This window comes from Eubalaena glacialis, chromosome 2 (genome assembly GCF_028564815.1).
Source record: "Eubalaena glacialis isolate mEubGla1 chromosome 2, mEubGla1.1.hap2.+ XY, whole genome shotgun sequence".
Taxonomy (NCBI): domain Eukaryota; kingdom Metazoa; phylum Chordata; class Mammalia; order Artiodactyla; family Balaenidae; genus Eubalaena; species Eubalaena glacialis.
Window position 1 is genome coordinate 19298860 of NC_083717.1, and position 18951 is coordinate 19317810.

The following is an 18951-nucleotide window of genomic DNA, read 5'->3' on the forward strand; positions in this document are numbered from 1 at the left end:
TCAGACTGAAATTCATTGAGAAAATGTTCTAAAGAAATAGTCTTTCTATTTATGTAAAAAACAACTGTAAAAGTCTACATCTTTTCTTGTGCATTAAGATAGGATCCAGTAAATTTACCTGAAAAATATTTAAGGTCCAAGCTTCCTTCTATAGGGTCTGTGAGTTTCTCACTGAAGGATTCAGAATAAGCTCTTGGAAGCCATCCAAAGCTCCATTTTCTCATTAACTAAAGTAGTTTTACAGGATGATTTGTCCCTCCCCTCTGTTTCTTTACTTCTCCCTCCTCAGAAGAATGTGTTGTGATCCAGAAGTGTTTAGAACTGTTATAATTGTGACATTAATAAATAATGAGCAGCACTTTACAGTTGATTTCTGGGCTAAAAGCAGTTGGAAGATTCTGAGGTTTAGTTCTAAAAATCTTAGGTAAGAGTTGCTGGCAAAGCACCATATTTTAAAATTACATATAAAGCAAGACGGGAAGATAGTCTTCAGGCTGATTTAGTGTTTGTAGTTAAATTCCAGCATCTTTAATGTTAGTTATACTTCATTTTTCATGGCTTTCTGCTAGATCTGAGGAATTAGAATGAGCACTGGCTTTTGCAGATGTTCAGATTAGGTTTTTAAAGAAAGAAAGTCACATTTCAGTATCCCTCTCAGTTTTCTCCCCTCTAAGAGAGAACGTGGTGATATTTGAAAAGTAAGCTATAGGAATAAATAAAACATTTGGTTAGCGTGTGTTTGAGCCAGTCTTCTGTTTTAGATTCAGAAAATTCAGTTGGTTATTTCTCCAGTTTGATTTTCTTAAAATTCAGTTTTTTAAAATTCCCATAGATGATGATGGTGAGAATAATGATGATTAAAAAGAAATTGGGGTTCCCTTTTAACTGTAAAAGTCACATCCAGGTATCTTCTTGGTAACGTTTCTCCTGTATTTTGTGTTAAATCTGGGAAATGAACGTTTAAATTTCTAATGCACAGGTTAAATTTGAATTGGAATTCATATTCCAATATGAATTATCAATTCATATTGGTAACCAATATCAATAGCCAATTGGAATTATGAATTCCAGCTCTCTTGGTTATCAAGGTCTTCTTACTAAATATTTAAGACATTGTTAAAAGCTTTGAACACAGTGACCGTTGGTTCTTTAATACACTTCTTTAGAATGCTCTTCACCCATCTTCCCCACCCACCCCTGAAATTTAATTGTAACCTAACTGTAAACTTGACCAACTGACCAAGACCACTGTTATAGGACATAAAGATGATTCTTCAGCCAGATACCCAGACATCTTAGGTGTTTATCCTTTTTTTGTTGTTAATTATACAAATTCTACTTCTTAGTGTGGTGTCCCGAAAACATAATCTTGGTGCAGGGTATCTTGTGCATTTTTAAAATGTTCTCCAAATGATAGAATTGGCTGTGTAGGGAAGCCAAAGTTTTTATATAGTTTCTCTTAGAGAAATAAAATTCTTTATCCTAGATCCGATGTCCAGTTTTCACAAGATGATTGCTGAGAAGGTTATAGGCGGCATCTCTGTTAAAAAGCATTGCTTTCTGTTAACTAGAAATGTGCAAGCAAGCCAGCGTGCCATAGCCTTAATTGCAGAAATGATCCACACTGCCAGCCTGGTCCATGATGATGTCATTGATGATGCAAATTCCCGAAGAGGAAAACACACAGTTAATAAGATCTGGGGTGAAAAGAAGGTACGGCTTTTTGGTTTTTTAAATCTTTCTTATTAAATCCCATACTCTTTGGATTGCATTTATTTTTCAGATTTGTCTCATTAAAAAGTGAAATATGCTTCATCAAATGTGGTCTTCCAGCTTTCAAAATAGTTTTCATGTCTGGTCTATATACAGATGTTTGATCATGGATAACAGCACAGAAAAATAAACTTAGTGTTTCTGCTTCTTCACAGTTTTATATAGAATTTGGTTAAGGAAGGAGATTTTTGTAGTTATCCAAAAAGCATATTTCATGAGGAATCTACACCTTTTACTTTGGGGCTTACATTACTCAGATTCACTTTAATTGCTTAACCATTTACTAACTGCCACATGCAAGAGTTTCAAGGCAAGTAAATAAATAAAACTAAAATATATATATATGTATAAATACACAGACATATATACACACACATATATTCATACATCTGTATCAATCTCAGAGGGATACTGTTCTCCCGTGAAACTTTTACCTTTTTAAACAGAAGCTTTATAATTGAGTAGTTCATGTATATTTTAAAGCATATTTCCACATTATTTTATTAGCATTTCTTGAAGGGGGTGTGTAGAATGTGGCATCTTGTTTAAGGATGTTTAAATCATGGGTTGAGGAAGGGGATGAAATTCAGCAAATAAAAGGGAAGACCCACGGGCCTTCTGGGAGCAGGCATCTCCCGCCACACATGCCCCTCCCTTGGCCATCCTGCCCATTTGAAGCACAAACAAAACATTAATGTGAATGAGGTTTCCCTCTCCATACCTTCCCCTCCCTCACATGTCTGTAATACCTGGTTCCCACCTGTTTTCTAATCGTATTCAAAGAAGAAATATACCTTAATTATTATCTTTACATGCTGGTTTTGCTTTAGTGCACATGATTTTGTTAAATCCTTTTATTTCCGATTTTAGATGAAAAGGTTTTGTGTCCTATTGATAGAATTCCATACATCAGAATGTTGGTAAAAAAGGGTGGAGTTTCATTTTGGAGAGGCCCTGGGTAACTCTATGACATGTCCTACAGTCTGCTGTGTCTGTTTTCAGGGCCTGTCCTTAAAGCTTTATACTTGAGCCCTTGGGCAAAGGAGGAGGATTAAGTGAACAAGTTAAGATTTTCTCCTGACTGGTCCCCTCTTGTGACTGCCTCTGCTGTTGGGGTCCTCCATCCTTTTTTTAAATTATTAATTAATTAATTAATTAATTAACTTATGGCTGCGTTGGGTCTTTGTTGCTGCACGCGGGCTTTCTCTAGTTGCGGTGAGCGGGGGCTACTCTTCGTTGCGGTGCGTGGGCTTCTCATTGTGGTGGCTTCTCTTGTTGTGGAGCATGGGCTCTAGGCGTGCAGGCTTCAGTAGTTGTGGCTTGCAGGCTCTAGAGCACAGGCTCAGTAGTTGTGGCACATGGGCTTAGTTGCTCCACGGCATGTGGGATCTTCCCGGGCCAGGGCTCTAACCCGTGTCCCCTGCATTTGCAGGCGGATTCTTAACCACTGCGCCACCAGAAAAGTCCCGGGGGCCTCCTTTGGAAGACCGTGTTTCCACTGTCACCTGCCTCTTTCAGCTGCAAGGCTGGTCTGCCCTGCATGGGGCCACCTGCTAGTCTCCCCTTTTTGCCCGTTAAACAAAACTGCTGTGTTACCAATAAAAATCCATTTGTACAGCACCTCTTCCATCAACCCTCATTCCCCTGTCTGGGTCCCTATCCCTTCTTTCCCTTAACCCCTCACCCAAGCCATCCCCAGTCTGGCAGCTTCAGTTCCAAAGGTTGGAAACTTTTGGCCTCTGGGATCCCCAGGACCAGGAGAGGAAAGAGGCAAAAGCCTAGAGATCCTGAGCCCTCAGCTGCTAATGATGTAGGGTGGATGATGGATGTGTGTGTACCTATAAATCATAATGTGTACAATGACCTTATTTTTTTTATTTTATTTATTTGTGGCTGCACTGGGTCTTCGTTGCTGTGCGTGGACTTTCTCTAGTTGCAGCGAGCAGGGGCTAGTTTTCGTTGCGATGGGCAGGCTTCTCATTGCGGTGGCTTCTCTTGTTGCAGAGCACGGGCTCTAGATGTGCAGGCTTCAGTAGTTGGGGCGCGTGGACTCTAGAGCACAGGCTCAGTAGTTGTGGCGCACAGGCTCAGTAGTTGTGATGCACGGGCTTAGTTGCTCCGCGGCATGTGGGATCTTCCCGGAACAGGGATTGAACCTGTGTCCCCTGCATTAACAGGCGGATTCTTAACCACTGCGCCACCAGGAAAGTCCTACAATGACTTTATAAGTGTATATTTACATTTACATCAAGATACCTTATACAGTATACATTATATAAAATGATGATTAGTTGGTAAACATACTGAACATCACTAATTTTAGATACTAGAGAACTAACAAGACAGTAAAAACTTGGGACTTCCCTGGCGGTCCAGCAGTTAAGACTCTGCGCTTCCACTGCAGGGGGCACGGGTTCAGTCCCTAGTTGGGAAACTAAGATCCCACATGCCACATGATGCAGCCAGAAACAAAAACAACAACAACAAATAAAAAAAACTTAAAATTTGGTTATGTTGCAAATTCTGTGGATTAAACTTCCACAAACTCTATCATTTATAACTACTCTATAACACCTATCCATATCTTTAAGTATGCAAATTAGTGTATTTGAGTACAGCATATAATTCGGTCATGAATAACTTATAATTAGTTGCAAATACAATGCAGACGTTTATTCACAATCTAAAGAAGATTGGGAAAATATTGATTGGTGTTCAGTGAGAAAAATATTTTGTCCTGGAATGAGGGGCAGTGTTATAGCGTTCTAAGAGCATTGAACTTGGAGCCAAGATTCCTTGGTTTAGTTTTCATTGAGAAGAGCATGGGTTGGGCCGTGCACTGGTGCGTACTAAGTACTAGCTGGATAGTTCCCGCTACATGCCCTTAGGAGTTTGGTAAATAGGAAAAATGTGGGAAGACAGCAGTATCCAAGGGGTGCTGTGCTCACAGAAGATCAGAGTGAGGGGTCTGAGTGAACTCCCTGCAGGTGCCGCCTGAGCTGATTCTGCACGTGAGTCTGCCAGGTGATGGAGGGGAGGCACTTTTCTGAGCAGAAGAAACAGTAAGTGCAAAGGCACAGCCACGTGGTTTGGTGGGAGAGCGAATGGTCCAGCGTAACTAAATGAAGGCAGTGACATTTTGCTGGGGCTAGGGATGAAGCCAGAGGGTCAGGTACTTCCGTCTCCAGGCATTCATTTCTTCAGCTCTGAACTGGAGAGGCAGACTGGGTCATCTCTGAGAGCCCATCCAGTTCAAACAGCATCCCAAATCTGCAGCTGATTATAACATAATCCTGCTGAGGAAGAGGAAGGGGGACAACTTACATCCAGGATGACCCCTACCTCCCATTCTGTTTCTCTTCTGAGAAGTTAACTTCATTGTTGGCTCCGATGCTCAGATACTTTTCTCTGAAAGGTTTTCTTCTCTCCTTTTCTAGGCTGTCCTTGCTGGCGATTTAATTCTTTCTGCAGCATCGATAGCTCTGGCACGAATTGGAAATACAGCTGTTGTATCTATTTTAACCCAAGTGATTGAAGATTTGGTGCGTGGTAGGTTAATTCTGACTTTTCTTCTTTTTTATTCAATCTTATTTTTTTGCCAAGCAAAAAAAAAACCCCTCACATGACCACTTTCCTTTTTTATAGGTGAATTTCTTCAGCTCGGGTCAAAAGAAAATGAAAATGAAAGATTTGCACACTACCTTGAAAAGACGTTCAAGAAGACTGCAAGTCTGATAGCCAACAGTTGTAAAGCAGTATGTACGTTCTGTCTCTTTTCAAGTTAAAACAAACAAACAAACCTCCTAGCTCTTTCTTGGGAGCTAATTCTCCTAAAAAAATTTCACTGGAGAACCTTAAAATAGTAACCGAAGTCCCAAGAGGTCATTGAGAAAAGAATTGCATCCCCAGACAGTGGAGAACTTCTGCTGAGGTTTCCATTTTTGCTGTCTTCTTTTGCTATGCAGACATCAACTTTTCATCTTTCCTCCCAAGAATTGAATCAAAATAAGCTTTATAATATATTCCCCAATCTAATTTCCAAATGGTATAACATTTTTTTAAAATTTATTTATTTATTATTTTTGGCTGTGTTGGATCTTTGTTGCTGCATGTGGGCTTTCTCTAGTTGCGGTGAGCAGGGGCTACTCTTCGTTGTGGTGCACGGGCTTCTCATTGTGGTGGCTTCTCTTGTTGTGGAGCATGGGCTCTAAGCGTGCAGGCTTCAGTAGTTGTGGCACACGGGCTCAGTAGTTGTGGCTTGTAGGCTCTAGAGCACAGGCTCAGTAGTTGTGGCGCATGGGGTTAGCTGGTCTGCGGCATGTGGGATCTTCCTGGACCAGGGATCAAACCTGTGTCCCCTGCGTTGGCAGGCAGATTCTTAACCACTGTGCCACCAGAGAAGTCCCTAAATGGTATAACATTTTGAACAACTTATCGTAAATAGTTTCTCTCGTGATTATCACACACAATGTTTCTTACGTTTTACGTATAAAAAGTAATGAAGTGCTGTGTTCTTAAGTATAATATTGACCTGGGAGAAAATATATAACTATCAGATTGTACTAGTGTTCTATATACTTTTTTATGAGTAGTAGATCCTCCCAATTATATGATATATAAACAAGCCATTTTCCTTCCGAGTATAAATTGAGTGTGAACCATAACTTTTTTTACCCCTTGCTTTCTCTTTGGCCTTCCCTCTACTCTTCGCATAGTTTTTCTTTTTAAAAATCAGTTAGTATTATCCTTAATCTGTAGACTAAACTGTGGTATTCACTGCTAGCCCATGAATGAGAGACAATTCTCTCCATAGAATTGTTCATCTGACCGTCTCTCAGCCTAGCAGATATAAATGAGATGAAAACCGGGCAAGTAAGAGTCCCTTGTAATTAAAGCAACAAGAAGGGAAGACTTCTAAGGGCCAAATGTCAATTGCTGTCATGATACATAATTAACATAATTATGTAATAATTATACCATAATTACAGTTAAAGAGAGCTTTTTCTCAGGCCTCTCAGGTGAAAAAGTCCTTTGCCAATAGTGCCTCTATTTGGAAAAGTGTCAAGAAATGTGTAGTTGTGAGCCAGAAAAGAATGAGGGCAACATTTCTCCCTAAAAAGACCTAAGTGAAACCCTAAGGAATGTGTATTATGTAGAACATGCTGGCCACAATCTCAGCCATTTTTGTCTTTTTATTGAAAGAGCATTTTCTTTTTTTTTTTTTATTTATTATTTCCAAGAAATTGCGAGTGTAGTTTTCTAAAAAAAGAGAGACAGACAACAATATGATAGACACTAGAATGCTAAATAAAAGAATAACTGATTTAAAATGGGGGCCATAAAGCTGTGACCTTAATCCTTCATTGGATTTTGATGCCAAAATCTCCATGAAGATGGAGACCCATCCTCATAAGGCACATTACTGTGTTAGGGGAAGCTCAGTAACAACTTCACAGGCCTGAGGCTGCAGTTAGAAGCACTAGCAGTTAGTGGGGCTGTTGGAACTGGAAAACCTGAGGGTCATTGTCCACACAGGCCCAGGGCAGCAGCGCGACACTGGAGCCAGAATATGAACTAGTGCACTCAGTGATAGAATCCTACAAGGGCCCGCAGAAGTGGAGCCACGTCATCAAGGAAAGACTTAATTCACTGTCCTCTGCTTAGGAAGCCAAAGACAGGATAGCACGTGTATTCACTTATAAAGAGGACCTCATCCTTCACAGATTAGCAAGTTAAAAGTGGACTTGCGTGTTAATATGGCCCGAACCTCGTTAAAAATGAAATGTTTTATACTGTCCACTAGGAGGCATGCTGGCATCACCCCAGAACTACCCACTTTTCATGCGATTTATTCCTAAGCTCCAGAGCTATTGGAATAATAAAACAGAATCTTAGTATGAGCTCTCTGAATAAAAGTTTCTATATTTAAGTGCCTATGGGTAGAGATGTTCCAGAGGTGTTATATATTCAGAAATGCTATTTTTGTGCAATCTTGGTACTTAAAACGCAAAGACGTGAGCTCTGAAAGAACGCATGCAAAGCAAATTAGAGATGTCAAAAGGAAGGAGTAAGGAGAATTTAAACATCAGAATCATTACAGAAGAGCTAATGGAATTCCAAGATGTTATGGGAATTTGAAGGAAACTTAATAGCTTATATAATTCATTGTCCTAAGAGCTATTTAATGGAAAATAGTATTAAGTTTAAGAGAGGGCTGTTTAGGATTGCTTTGGGACACTGATTGATGTTAAAAATAGAAGTAATCTTAAAAGATGATTGGCTCCTTGTTTCTACACATAGTCATGCAAAATATGTTGTGTAGCTTACCAGTGAACACTATGCCTCGTTCCCCAGAAAATCTGATGGGAATGAGACCAGAGGGGTCTGGTGGCCCATCCGGTGTTACTCAGTCAGACAGTAGCTGAGCTGGGATTTGAACCCAGAACTGGGTATGATAATCCTGCAGATTCATGTATTTTTCTCATTTCTTTCTGAATTTCTGTTCTCTCGAGTGCTGCATGTGGCCTGGAATCAATTCACTGTCTTCCTGTTACCCCATTTTCGAAGCTACAGAGGGCCACCACAGAATTTTGGTTTGTGGGTCATATCTGCTGAACACCTATTTTTTGGTTATGATATTCTTATCTAATCTACAAATAGACCTTATTCAAATTTTAACAGTTGTTGTAATATTGTTATATCAGTAACAAATGGGAAAATTTTTTTCTGGCCCAGGATCTCATGTGGCATTTAGTTGTCAAGAATCTTTTTTTTTTTTAAATTGAAGTATAGTTCATTTGTAGTATAGTTGTGTTAGTTTCAGGTGTACAGCAAAGTGATTCAGTAATATCTGTATCAGATTATTTCCACCATAGGTTATTATAAGATATTGAATGTAATTCCCTGTGCTCTACAGTAAATCCTGTTGCTCACCTGTTTTACTTATAGTAGTTTGTATCTGTTAATCCCATACTCCTAATTTATCCCTGCACCCTATGGTAAACATAAGTTTGTTTTCTATATCTGTGAGTCTGTTTCTGTTTTGTACATAGATTGATTTGTATTGATTTTTAGGTTTCACATATAAGTGATGTCATATAATATTTGTCTTTCTCTGACTTACTTCACTTAGTATAATATTCTCTAGGTCCATCCATGTTGCTGCAAATGGCAATATTTCATTCTTTTTTGTGGCTGAGTAATATTCCATTGTATATATATACACATTTTCTTAAACTGATCATCTCTTGATGGGCACTTGGGTTGCTTCCATGTCTTGGCTATTGTAATAGTGCTGCTATGAACATTGGGGTACATGTATCTTTTTGAAATAGAGTTTTCATCTTTTCTGGATATACGCCTAGGAGTGGGATTGCTGGATCATATGGTAGCTCTATTTTTAGTTTTTTAAGGAACCTCCATACTGTTTCCATAGTGGCCTCACCAATTTACATTCCCACCAACAGTTCCCTTTTCTCCACACCCTCTCCAGCATTTATTTGTAGACTTTTTGTTGATAGCCATTCTGACCAGTGTGAGGTGATATCTCATTGTGGTTTTGATTTGCATTTCTCTAATAATTAGTGATGTTGAGCATCTTTTCATGTGCCTGTTGGTGATCTCTGTGTCTTCTTTGGAGAAATGTCTATTTAGGTCTTCTGCTCATTTTTTGATTAGGTTGTTTGTTTTTTTGATACTGAGTTGTATGAGCTCTTTGTATATTTTGGATATTAACCCCTTAATGGTCACATCATTTGCAAATATTTTCTTCCAGTCCATAGGTTGTCTTTTCTTTTTGTTGATGATTTCCCTTACAGTGCTGTGCAAAAACTTTTAAGTTTGATTAAGTCTCATTTGTTTACTTTTGCTTTTATTTCTTTTGCCTTGGGAGACTCATCTAAGAAAATATTGCTGTGATTTATGTCTAAGAATTTTTTGCCTATGTTCTAGGAGTTTTATGGTGTCATGTCTTATATTTAGGTCTTTAAACTATTTTGAGTTTATTTTTGTATATGGTGTGAGGGAGTGTTCTAATTTCATTGATATACATGTAGCTGTCCAGCTGTCCAGCTGTCCAGATTTCGTCATTGGCCCATTGGTTTTTTAGTAGCATGTTGTTTAGTCTCCATGTGTTCATTTTTTCCCCCCTTTTTCTTTCTGTGGTTGATTTCTAGTTTCATAACATTGTGGCCAGAAAAGATGCTTGAAATAATTTCTGTCCTCTTAAGTTTGTTGAGGCTTATCTTGTGTCCTAGTATGTGGTCTGTTCCTAGAGAATGTTCCATGCATGCTTGAGAAGAATGTGTATTCTGGGTTTTTTTAGATGCAGTGTCCTGTAGATATCAATTAAATTCAACTGGTCTATTGTGTGATTTAGGACCTCTGTTGCCTCATTGATTTTCTGTCTGGAAGATCTGTCCATTGATGTCATTGCGATGTTAAAGTCTCCTACTATTATTGTATTCCTGTCAGTTTCTCCCTTTATGTCTGTTAGTGTTTGTTTTATGTATTTAGGTGCTCTTATATAGGGTGGATATATGTTAGCAACTGTAATATCCTCTTGTATTGATCCCTTTATCATTATATAATGTCCTTCTTTGTCTTTCTTTATGCACTTTGTTTTAAAGCCTGTTTTGTTTAATTTGAATATTGCTATGCCTTCTTTCCTGTCCTTCCCATTTGTATGAAATGTCTTTTTTCATCCCCTCATTTTGAATCTGTGTGTCTTTCGCCCTGAGGTGAGTCTCTTGTAGGCAGTATATTGTAGGTTTTTGGGTTTTTTAAAATCCATTCTGCCATTCTGTGTCTTGATTGGAGCATTTAGTCCATTGACATTTAAAGTAATTATTGACAAGTATGTATTTATTACCATTTTAAACCTTGTTTTCCAGTTGATTTTGTAGTTCTTGTTTGATAATTTCTTCTTTTTGTTTTTCCTTCTGTGGTTTCATGGTTTTCTTTTGTATTATGCTTGAGTTCCTTTCTTTTTTGGTTTTTGTGAATCTGTTGTATGTTTTTGATTTGTGGTTACCCTGGTGTTCAAGTATGTAGACTCATAGCAATATCTACTTACTTTAGACTGATAGGTTCAAATACATTCTGAAAGATCTACATTTTTTTACTCCTGTCCCCCACATTTTGTGATTTTGATGTCCTATTTTACATCTTCATGTTCATCGTTTTGCTGTTAATTGTAGTTATAATCATTTTTACAAAATTCTTTGATTGTTTCTTAATCTATGTGCTGTCTTGTTTAAGTGATCTTCAGTCCTTTTATATATTTGCCTTTCCTATTATGTTTTTCTCTTTCCTATAGATTCTTCTTTTCTATTTAGAGAAGGCTTTTCAATATTTCTTTTAGGGTAGGTTTAGTATTGATGAGCTCTTTTAGGTTTTGCTTGTCTGAAAAACTCATTCTCTCTCCTTCTATTCTAAATGATAATCTTGCTGATTAAAGTACTCTAGATTGTGGGTTTTCCCTCTCAGGACTTTGAATATATCATGTCACTCCCTTCTGGCCTGTAAAGATTCTGCAGAGAAATCAGCTGATAGCCTTATATGGGGGTTCCCTTGTAACTGACTCTGTTTTTCTCTTGCTGCCTTTAGAATTCTCTCTTTATCTTTAACTTTTGCCATTTTAATTGTTATATGTTTTGTTGTAGGTCTGTTTGGGTTCATCTTGTTTGGGATTATTTGTGTTTCCTGTACGTGGCTATCTATTTCCTTCTTTAGGTTTGGGAAGTTTTCAGCCATAATTTTTTGAAATGCATTTTTGGTCCCCTTCTCTCTCTCTTCTTCGGGAACCCCTATTATGCATAGGTTGGCACGCTTTATATTATCCCATAGATCTCGTATGTTGCTTTCATTTTTTTTCATTTGTCTTTCTTTGTGCTGTTCTGATTGGGTGATATCCATTATTCTATCTTCCAGATCACATATTTGTTCTGCGTTATTTAGTCTGCTTCTAGATTGTTTTTTATCTTGATAAATGATGTGTCTAATTTTGATTGGTCCCTCTTTACAGTTTCTAGTTCCTTGTTACAGTGATCTGCATTTCTTTCAATAGTTTTTCTTAACTCCTTTAGCATTTTTATTACCTCCTTTTTGAACTCAGGGTCTAGTAGACTGGTGAGCTCTGTTTTATTGGTTGTTTTTTCAGGGTATTTCTCTTGTTCTTTTGGGAGTAATTCCTCTGCTTTTCCAGTTTTACTTTCTCTGTTTCTACGAATTCAGGAGAATCAGTTTTCTACTGTGGTCTTCAAGGGAGTGTCCCTATGTAGACTGTGAGTCCAGTATTTTTGGTGTGAGGCTTGTTTTTGGTGTGGATGCCAGCCATGTCTTTCCTCAGAGTGTGCTGGCTATTATCCCCTTGATAAGGGGTGTGATTGGTGTTGTGGTGACCAGAGCCTGCACTGGAAGTTGGGCAGGGCCTCCTCTTTGCTCTGTGGCTGTCACAGCCCTGTCAGGGGCAGGGTCTGCTCCCCAGGTGTTGGAGTAGGTGCCCTAAGGATTGGGTTCAATAAGGCTCTGTTGCCCTTGAGAGCGTGCTCTGTTCCAAAGGAGGTGAGTGCTGAAGCAAGTGAGGCCCATGTGGCCACCATGAAACTATGCGCCACCAGCGCAGGCATCTGCAGCTCTGCCCAGAAGCAGCCCAAGGTCATGTCCCTTTCTCTGTTATGTTTTTCCCAGACCTAGTGCTAGGCTGTGGTGTGGAGTGGGCTGGTGCTAAGGGCTGGGGCATTGTGGCTGCAGGTGGCTGTGCTGCTGCCTGGGACTTGGACTGCCTCTCCCAGGACCTTTCGGCCCCAGAACCGGCTCCAAGCTGCGGTGTGGGGCGGGCAAAACAGAGCATAGCTGCTGGGGAACGAATTGCTGCATACTCCTCCCCAGGGGCTGTCCGCCCAAGACGAGCATTTCTGTGGCATCACCCGGTGTGTGCACTAAGTCTGCATACCAAGTCCACCACTGACGGACCCACCCCCGCTATGTGCATGCAGACAGTGGGCTCTGAGGTTCGGCCTGGACCACGCACCAGGCCCTCCCGGCTGTCTCCATGCAACTAGACCAAGTCCTCTTCCAGGGCCCGTCCACCCCTGTCCTCCTGAGATTCAGTGCCTAGCTGCTGTTTATGCTAGTAGCCCCGTCTGGCGTGTGTTTTGGACTGGGGAGTGCGGTGAGGTGGCAGGTGGCAGTGCCCGTTTTGGCTGTGATTGCTCGTAAGCCCGCACACATGCACTCCTCACGAGCAGAGTCCAGGCCCCCCCAGCCCCTCTCTCTGTCCCAGTGGACCTCCCGGCAGACGGGGGGCTCCTCAGGGTGAGGGCCTGCCTTTGTGGACCTCTCCTCCTTCACCATCCCTCCCAGGGGCACCAGTTTCATCCTGATGCCTTTTTTTTTCCGGCCTATGCAGTTACGTAGAGATCTTTTTTTGTAGCTTTAGTTGTATATGAAATCTTCTGCCAGTTTGCAGTTGGTTTTCTGTGAGAATTGTTCCACATGTCAGTGTATTTTTATGTGTTTGTGGGGGGAGGTGAGCTCCACATCTTCCTGCTCCGCCATCTTGCTCCTCCCTCTGTCCTGAATCTTTAGTCTCTTCTAATCTGGAACAGTTTCTCAGTCTTTCTTTGTCCTTATATCACCTTGATATCTTGAAGAGTACAGACCAGTTATGTTGTTGAGCCCTTCAGGTTGGGTTTGTGTGGTATTTCTCAAGATGGGGTCCAAGGTTGTGAATTTGGGGCAGGCACACAACAGAAGCAATGCTGTCCCTTCAGGTCATCACATGGGGAGGCCGGGTGCACCATGTCCCTTTGTCCTGTTACCGGTATGTTCATTTTGATCACTTGATTAAGGTCATGTCTACCAGGTTCTTCCATTTAAGTCTACTGTTTTTCCCTATTTGGGGGAGGTATTTTGAGATTATGTAAATGGTTCTGTTTCATATCAAACTGTGACTCTGGTTTTAACATCTATTTGTGATTCTTTCCTGAAACAGTTGCCAAATGACGGTTTAATTCCATCATTTCTTCTGCACATCACTTCTACAGTAGACTTGGTATTTTATTCTAAGGAAGAGCTTATCTATATGGACTCTTGGGTTCTATTTTAGTCTATGGATTATAACCATTACTGTTATTTTAATGCTCAGTTGTCCCATATTTGGCCAATGGGAAAGGCCCTTTAACCTGACTCCTGTGTCCTTTTAATCTGTCCCTGTCATTCTTTTAGTACTTCCTTAATTTCTGGCAGGAGATGTTCCAAGCTCGTCTTGTCCTCCCCAGTGCTGGGATCCATCATTTCTCCAAGGGGCGCTGGTTCTTTTTGGTGGAGAATGGTATTTAGAAACCAAGACCTGGACACTGGGTATCATTGCTCCTAGGCTCTCCCAGTGGACAGAGCCAGGGAATATGTGTGTGTATAATCTCTGTATGTGGATATGTGTATAGCTAGGTCTTTCTCTATCCATCTGTGTTTATTCAAACCCCTGAGGTACCATACTGTTATCATACTATAGGTTTCATGATTTATACCAACATTCTGTCTTCCCATATTTGTAACTTCCTTCCCCAAAAGTAAGAAACGTGGACCCCATTCTCCGCAACATATTTATTTGCTCAGTCCTAGAATATACCATAGGGGGTTAAAAATTGATGGCTCATATCTCTGTGAAAAAACCTAATAGTTCAGTATTTACAGTTCCTTTTGTCTTTAGCCTGAGGATAACATTGTCAAAGTTCTGTGTTCAAAATTGACCTTTCTCCCTGTCTCAGTGCAGTGGTTTTATTATTTGAAATATAGTTCGGTTCCTTTTTATTCCATTTTAGGGATTCCCTTCCATTCTGACTGATTTTGTGCTTTGGTTTCGAGGTGATTGTTGTTTCTAGCGTGTGAAGCATTAACGTGGCTCTGGAAGTCAAGTGTACAAGAGGTGACTGCCCGCTCATCCCTTTCACCCTGGCCCTACCCGATCCTTTCCACCCACCCTGTAAGTCACCAGTCTCCGTAGTGTCTGCTTCCTCCTTCCTGTGTTTCTTTTTACACAAATGAGCACATACATGTATGTTATTTCCCCTTTTTTCTTACAACAAAAATCAGTATTATACTCTACTGCTTTCTGTGTTGCTCTTGCATTTGATTTCTGCAGTTAACAATATACAGTGGATGTCAGTCCCTGCCAATTTGTAGACTCTTCCTCTTTTTAAACAGCTGCATCGTATCCCACCGTGTGGGCATGGCGTGGTTTACTCAGCACTCCTATATACGGATATCCCGATTTCTGGTATGTTATAACTACAAATAACACTGCAGTGACTAAGCTTGTGCAGATGTATTTTTGTGTTGTTAGAGGTGTGCCTTTGGGCTCTGTTTTAAAGTAACGGTGTATGTGGTTTTGTTAGAATCTATCAAACGTCCCTCCATGAGGACTGTGCGTATGCGTTTCCACCAGCAGTTTAGGGGCGGGTCTTGCCTGTTTCCCTACAGCCACACTAACTGAACGTGGCCTCAGACTTTAATATTTGACTGTCTGATAGATGAGAAATGGTATTACAGCGGGGTTTTAATTTACATCTCTCCTTTCTGAGTGAAGTAGAACTCCTTTTAAGATGCTTAAGGGCCGTTTTTATGTCTTTAATTTTTGTGAATTGTCTACTCATGTCTTTTGCCCATTTTTCTAATGGGTGGTTGGTCTTTTTTCCCTCTCAGTTTTAAAGAGCTCTTTATATATTAAGAATATTAGCCCATTATCTGTGATAACTATGTTAAAAATGTTTTCTCACAATATTTTCCGTTGGTTTCTGACAACAACCTGTTTTGATATTTTTTATGTAATGGTGGAGCTCCAATAATCTCCATTATTTTTATTTATTTATTATTATTATTTTTTAAGTTTATTTATTTTGGCTGCGTTGGGTCTTCGTTACTGCGCGCGGGCTTTTTCTAGTTGCAGCAAGCGGGGGCTACTCTTCATTGCGGTGCGCGGGCTTCTCATCGCGGTGGCTTCTCGTTGCAGAGCACAGGCTCTAGGCGCGCGGTCTTCAGTAGTTGTGGCTCGTGGGCTCTAGAGCGCAGGCTCAGTAGTTGTGGTGCATGGGCTCTAGAGCACAGGCTCAGTAGTTATGGCGCACAGGCTTAGTTGCTCTGCGGCATGTGGGATCTTTCTGGACCAGGGATCAAACCCATGTCCCCTGCATTGGTGGCGGATTCTTAACTACTGCGCCACCAGGGAAGTCCCTCCATTATTTTTGATAAATAATACCACAGTACGTATATTAACTCTTACAGTGGTGTAAACACACCCTTTAAAGATAGAGATGCTTGATAAATGTCAAGTGCTGTGCCCCTGCCAGTGTAAACAGGACTTTCTGACCTTTTTGAGGCAAGGCGTAGGAGAGTCTCCTGAAAGGTGTGGACCTTCCCCCAAAAGACGCATGTGTGCACCACGTGGCCTGGCTGCGGGCCTGCTTCAAGCAGAACAGTTAGCTGAGCTCCGCTTTCTTTTACCGAATCACTCTTTGTTCTCCACCCTCCTCCAGAAAGATGTGAGGCACCTCTGTGATGCTGAGGACAGAAGCCTTCATTTCCATCAGCACACCTCTTTTCCCTTTTGGGGGTTGCACTGCTTCTGCCTTTCCTGGTTGGGTAGGACAGATGCAGACAGTCCTCACCTGGGTCGGGGGAGCAGGCCTCTGCAGGCGTGAGGGGTGCTCTTTGCTCTGCACTGGTGGACGTTGAGCAGAAATGTCCCTTCCCAGCCTGGGGGCCGGGAGCTGCCCGCTGAGGAGTCGCGGGCTTCTGTGTCCGCGCCTGTGAGCTGCAGCGGGCAGCGCAGGCAGACCTCAAGGCTTTATGCGTCCTGGGCCACGTGACTTGGCCTCTCTGAGCCTTGACTTCGAGGCCCATTAGAAGCAGTGTAGCCGAGTGGCTAAGAAGAGTCTCTGGAGGAGGCCCCCTGGGCCCAGTCCTGACTCCGCCGTCTCCTTGTCCTGCAGCGTCTGGTCCCCTCTGTGTCTCAGCAGCTGCCTCCTCAGTGAGTTAAAATGTGAGAAATCAGAACAGCGCCGGCCCATAGAGCGTGCTCAGTGATTGTTAGCTTTTACTGTCGTCAGCCGCAGAAGAAATATTTATGGGATGTTGTGAAATTTAACTAAGATAATGTAAAGTGCTCATCATATGTACTCCATAAATTTTAATTCTTTGAGTTTAGAAATAGAATGGAGTTTTAAAAAATCTTTGACTTCTCAGGAAGGAAGTTTGTATTTCTGTGCTGCTTTGTGTTGAGGAAACAGCATTACCCTGTGTACAGAATTGCTTTATGAGTTATTTCTGCCTGGAAGGGGGTGTCATTGTGTTCTGAGCTCAGCGTATCCCAGGCTGCCCAAGCCTTGCCATACACTCATTCTCTCAGATAAGTTGATGCATTTCTTCTTTCAAAATTTCTACACTGTCTCCTGGGTGGTCTCATAGATCCCTCCCTACAGCCTGTGGGTCAGTGCCTGCCGGTGGTAAGGTCTTTGCTATTGAAAGCAGTTGAGTTTATTATTCACTCAAGTAAGTGGCCGCCTGGCCTTTTATGATGTGTGCATTTTTATCGAGGATGTGTGGCCAAACATTATACAGTGTATATATATATACTGACTTCATCCAGTCATCGGAAACCTTCTCAGGGCCGAGCAGGTGATGTGCTCTGGCTGCAGCAGCGGTGCCTGGACACTCTCCAGGCTCCTGTTTCCGCATCCAGTGGAGGGGGAGGAGGAGGACTGTTCACAGGCACAGCAAACATACGCAGTTATAACTAGCTGCCCGGCACTGTGCTGAGGGTTTACAGGTAGCATCACGTGTATTCCTCACAGCAACCCTCTGCAGTAGGCACTTAAGAGCCTGCGTTTTACAGATGAGAAAACTGAAGCGCAGAAAGACTCAGTGACACACGAAGGTCACGTGGTGACTGTGCGGGCCAGAAGAGCACCGTCCGGCTCTCTCGGGCGTCAGTACGGACCTTCCCTCTCCAGTAGGGAGTGTCCCTCCCCTCCTCCTCCCCCCCACCCCATTTTGGTTTTTACCATCTCTGTTCTCTGAAGTGTGGCCGGGCCTGCTTTGTATGCTTAGCAGAGCAGCGGGAAATGCACTGAGTGGCCAGTGCCAACTGGGCTTTTTGGAGTTTTACAGAAGACTTAGAAGTCCTATTTCTCCCCCACTGGAAAGGGGGAAAAAAAGGCTTTTATACAGTTACATGACTTCTTGTGAGAGAAATATGGAAACAGTAGGAACAGGGTCATGAGACTTGAGGCTATTACAGACACATGAAGAAATAACAGCATTTCAGAATTAAGTGAAATCACCAAAAATTATTATAAGAAAGGACTACAGATGGGGAAATAAACATGGCAACATCCTGTGTACAATTAGATCAGATTAGATATCAATCCCTAAAATTAAGGGTAAGTCGGTAGAAAAATAAAAATAATGCCAACAGTTGGGCCAGGTTTGCTGAGTGCTGGAAGCCAGCATTTCAGATACTAGAGTCTGTTTCATTTGCATGTCAAAAAGGCTGACCAGCAGAACTGGTCTAGTTGTAACTCGGTTTTTTCTAAGCGGTGGGAAAGATGGCTTATCCTGTGAAAGAATGGGGAAAAGGAGAGTTTTCTTAAAGTTTAAGAAAACAATCTGAGGCTGAAATCCTTTTATTACAAACGTTTGAAACACAGGTACTTTGTACGTGTTTGGTCTCCTGATAGCAGTCTCTCCTGACTGCACATAATCTAGCCTCACTGCCTCTTTTCTAAGAGGAAGGAGGCATGACTCCCCCTCAGGGGCTGCCGCCCTGCCAGCAGCCTATCTCAGGATCCTCTATTTCAGGTCTCTGTCCTGGGATGCCCTGACCCAGTGGTGCATGAAATTGCCTATCAATACGGAAAAAACGTGGGACTCGCTTTTCAGGTTGGTCCGCTGCTTTGTAAGAGTGCGGCCTGTTGGTCCAGCGGGCAGGGTGGCGGGGACACTGGGATGGTGGTGCTTGTGACAGCCCTTTCTCCCTTTCCAGCTAATAGATGATGTCCTGGACTTTACCTCATGTTCTGACCAGATGGGCAAGCCGACCTCGGCCGACCTGAAGCTCGGGTTAGCCACCGGTCCCGTCTTATTTGCTTGTCAGCAGGTAGGTTTTTTGGGATTTTTTTG

The 18951-nt window shown here is 41.7% G+C and overlaps 1 protein-coding gene across 5 annotated transcripts in view; it reads left to right on the forward strand.

Annotated features, from left to right (window-relative positions):
- PDSS1 (decaprenyl diphosphate synthase subunit 1) overlaps positions 1-18951 on the forward strand; it is a 43230-nt gene that overhangs the window by 15369 nt on the left and 8910 nt on the right. For 4 of the 5 annotated variants that reach the window (XM_061179256.1, XM_061179266.1, XM_061179277.1 and 1 more), the window contains 5 exons: positions 1572-1713; positions 5211-5322; positions 5419-5528; positions 18631-18711; positions 18815-18928. In XM_061179256.1, the coding sequence (XP_061035239.1) occupies positions 1572-1713; positions 5211-5322; positions 5419-5528; positions 18631-18711; positions 18815-18928 (559 nt within the window). Of the gene's footprint in view, positions 1-1571; positions 1714-5210; positions 5323-5418; positions 5533-18630; positions 18712-18814; positions 18929-18951 lie in introns of those variants that run through there. The other variant, XR_009698967.1, reaches the window with a different exon arrangement.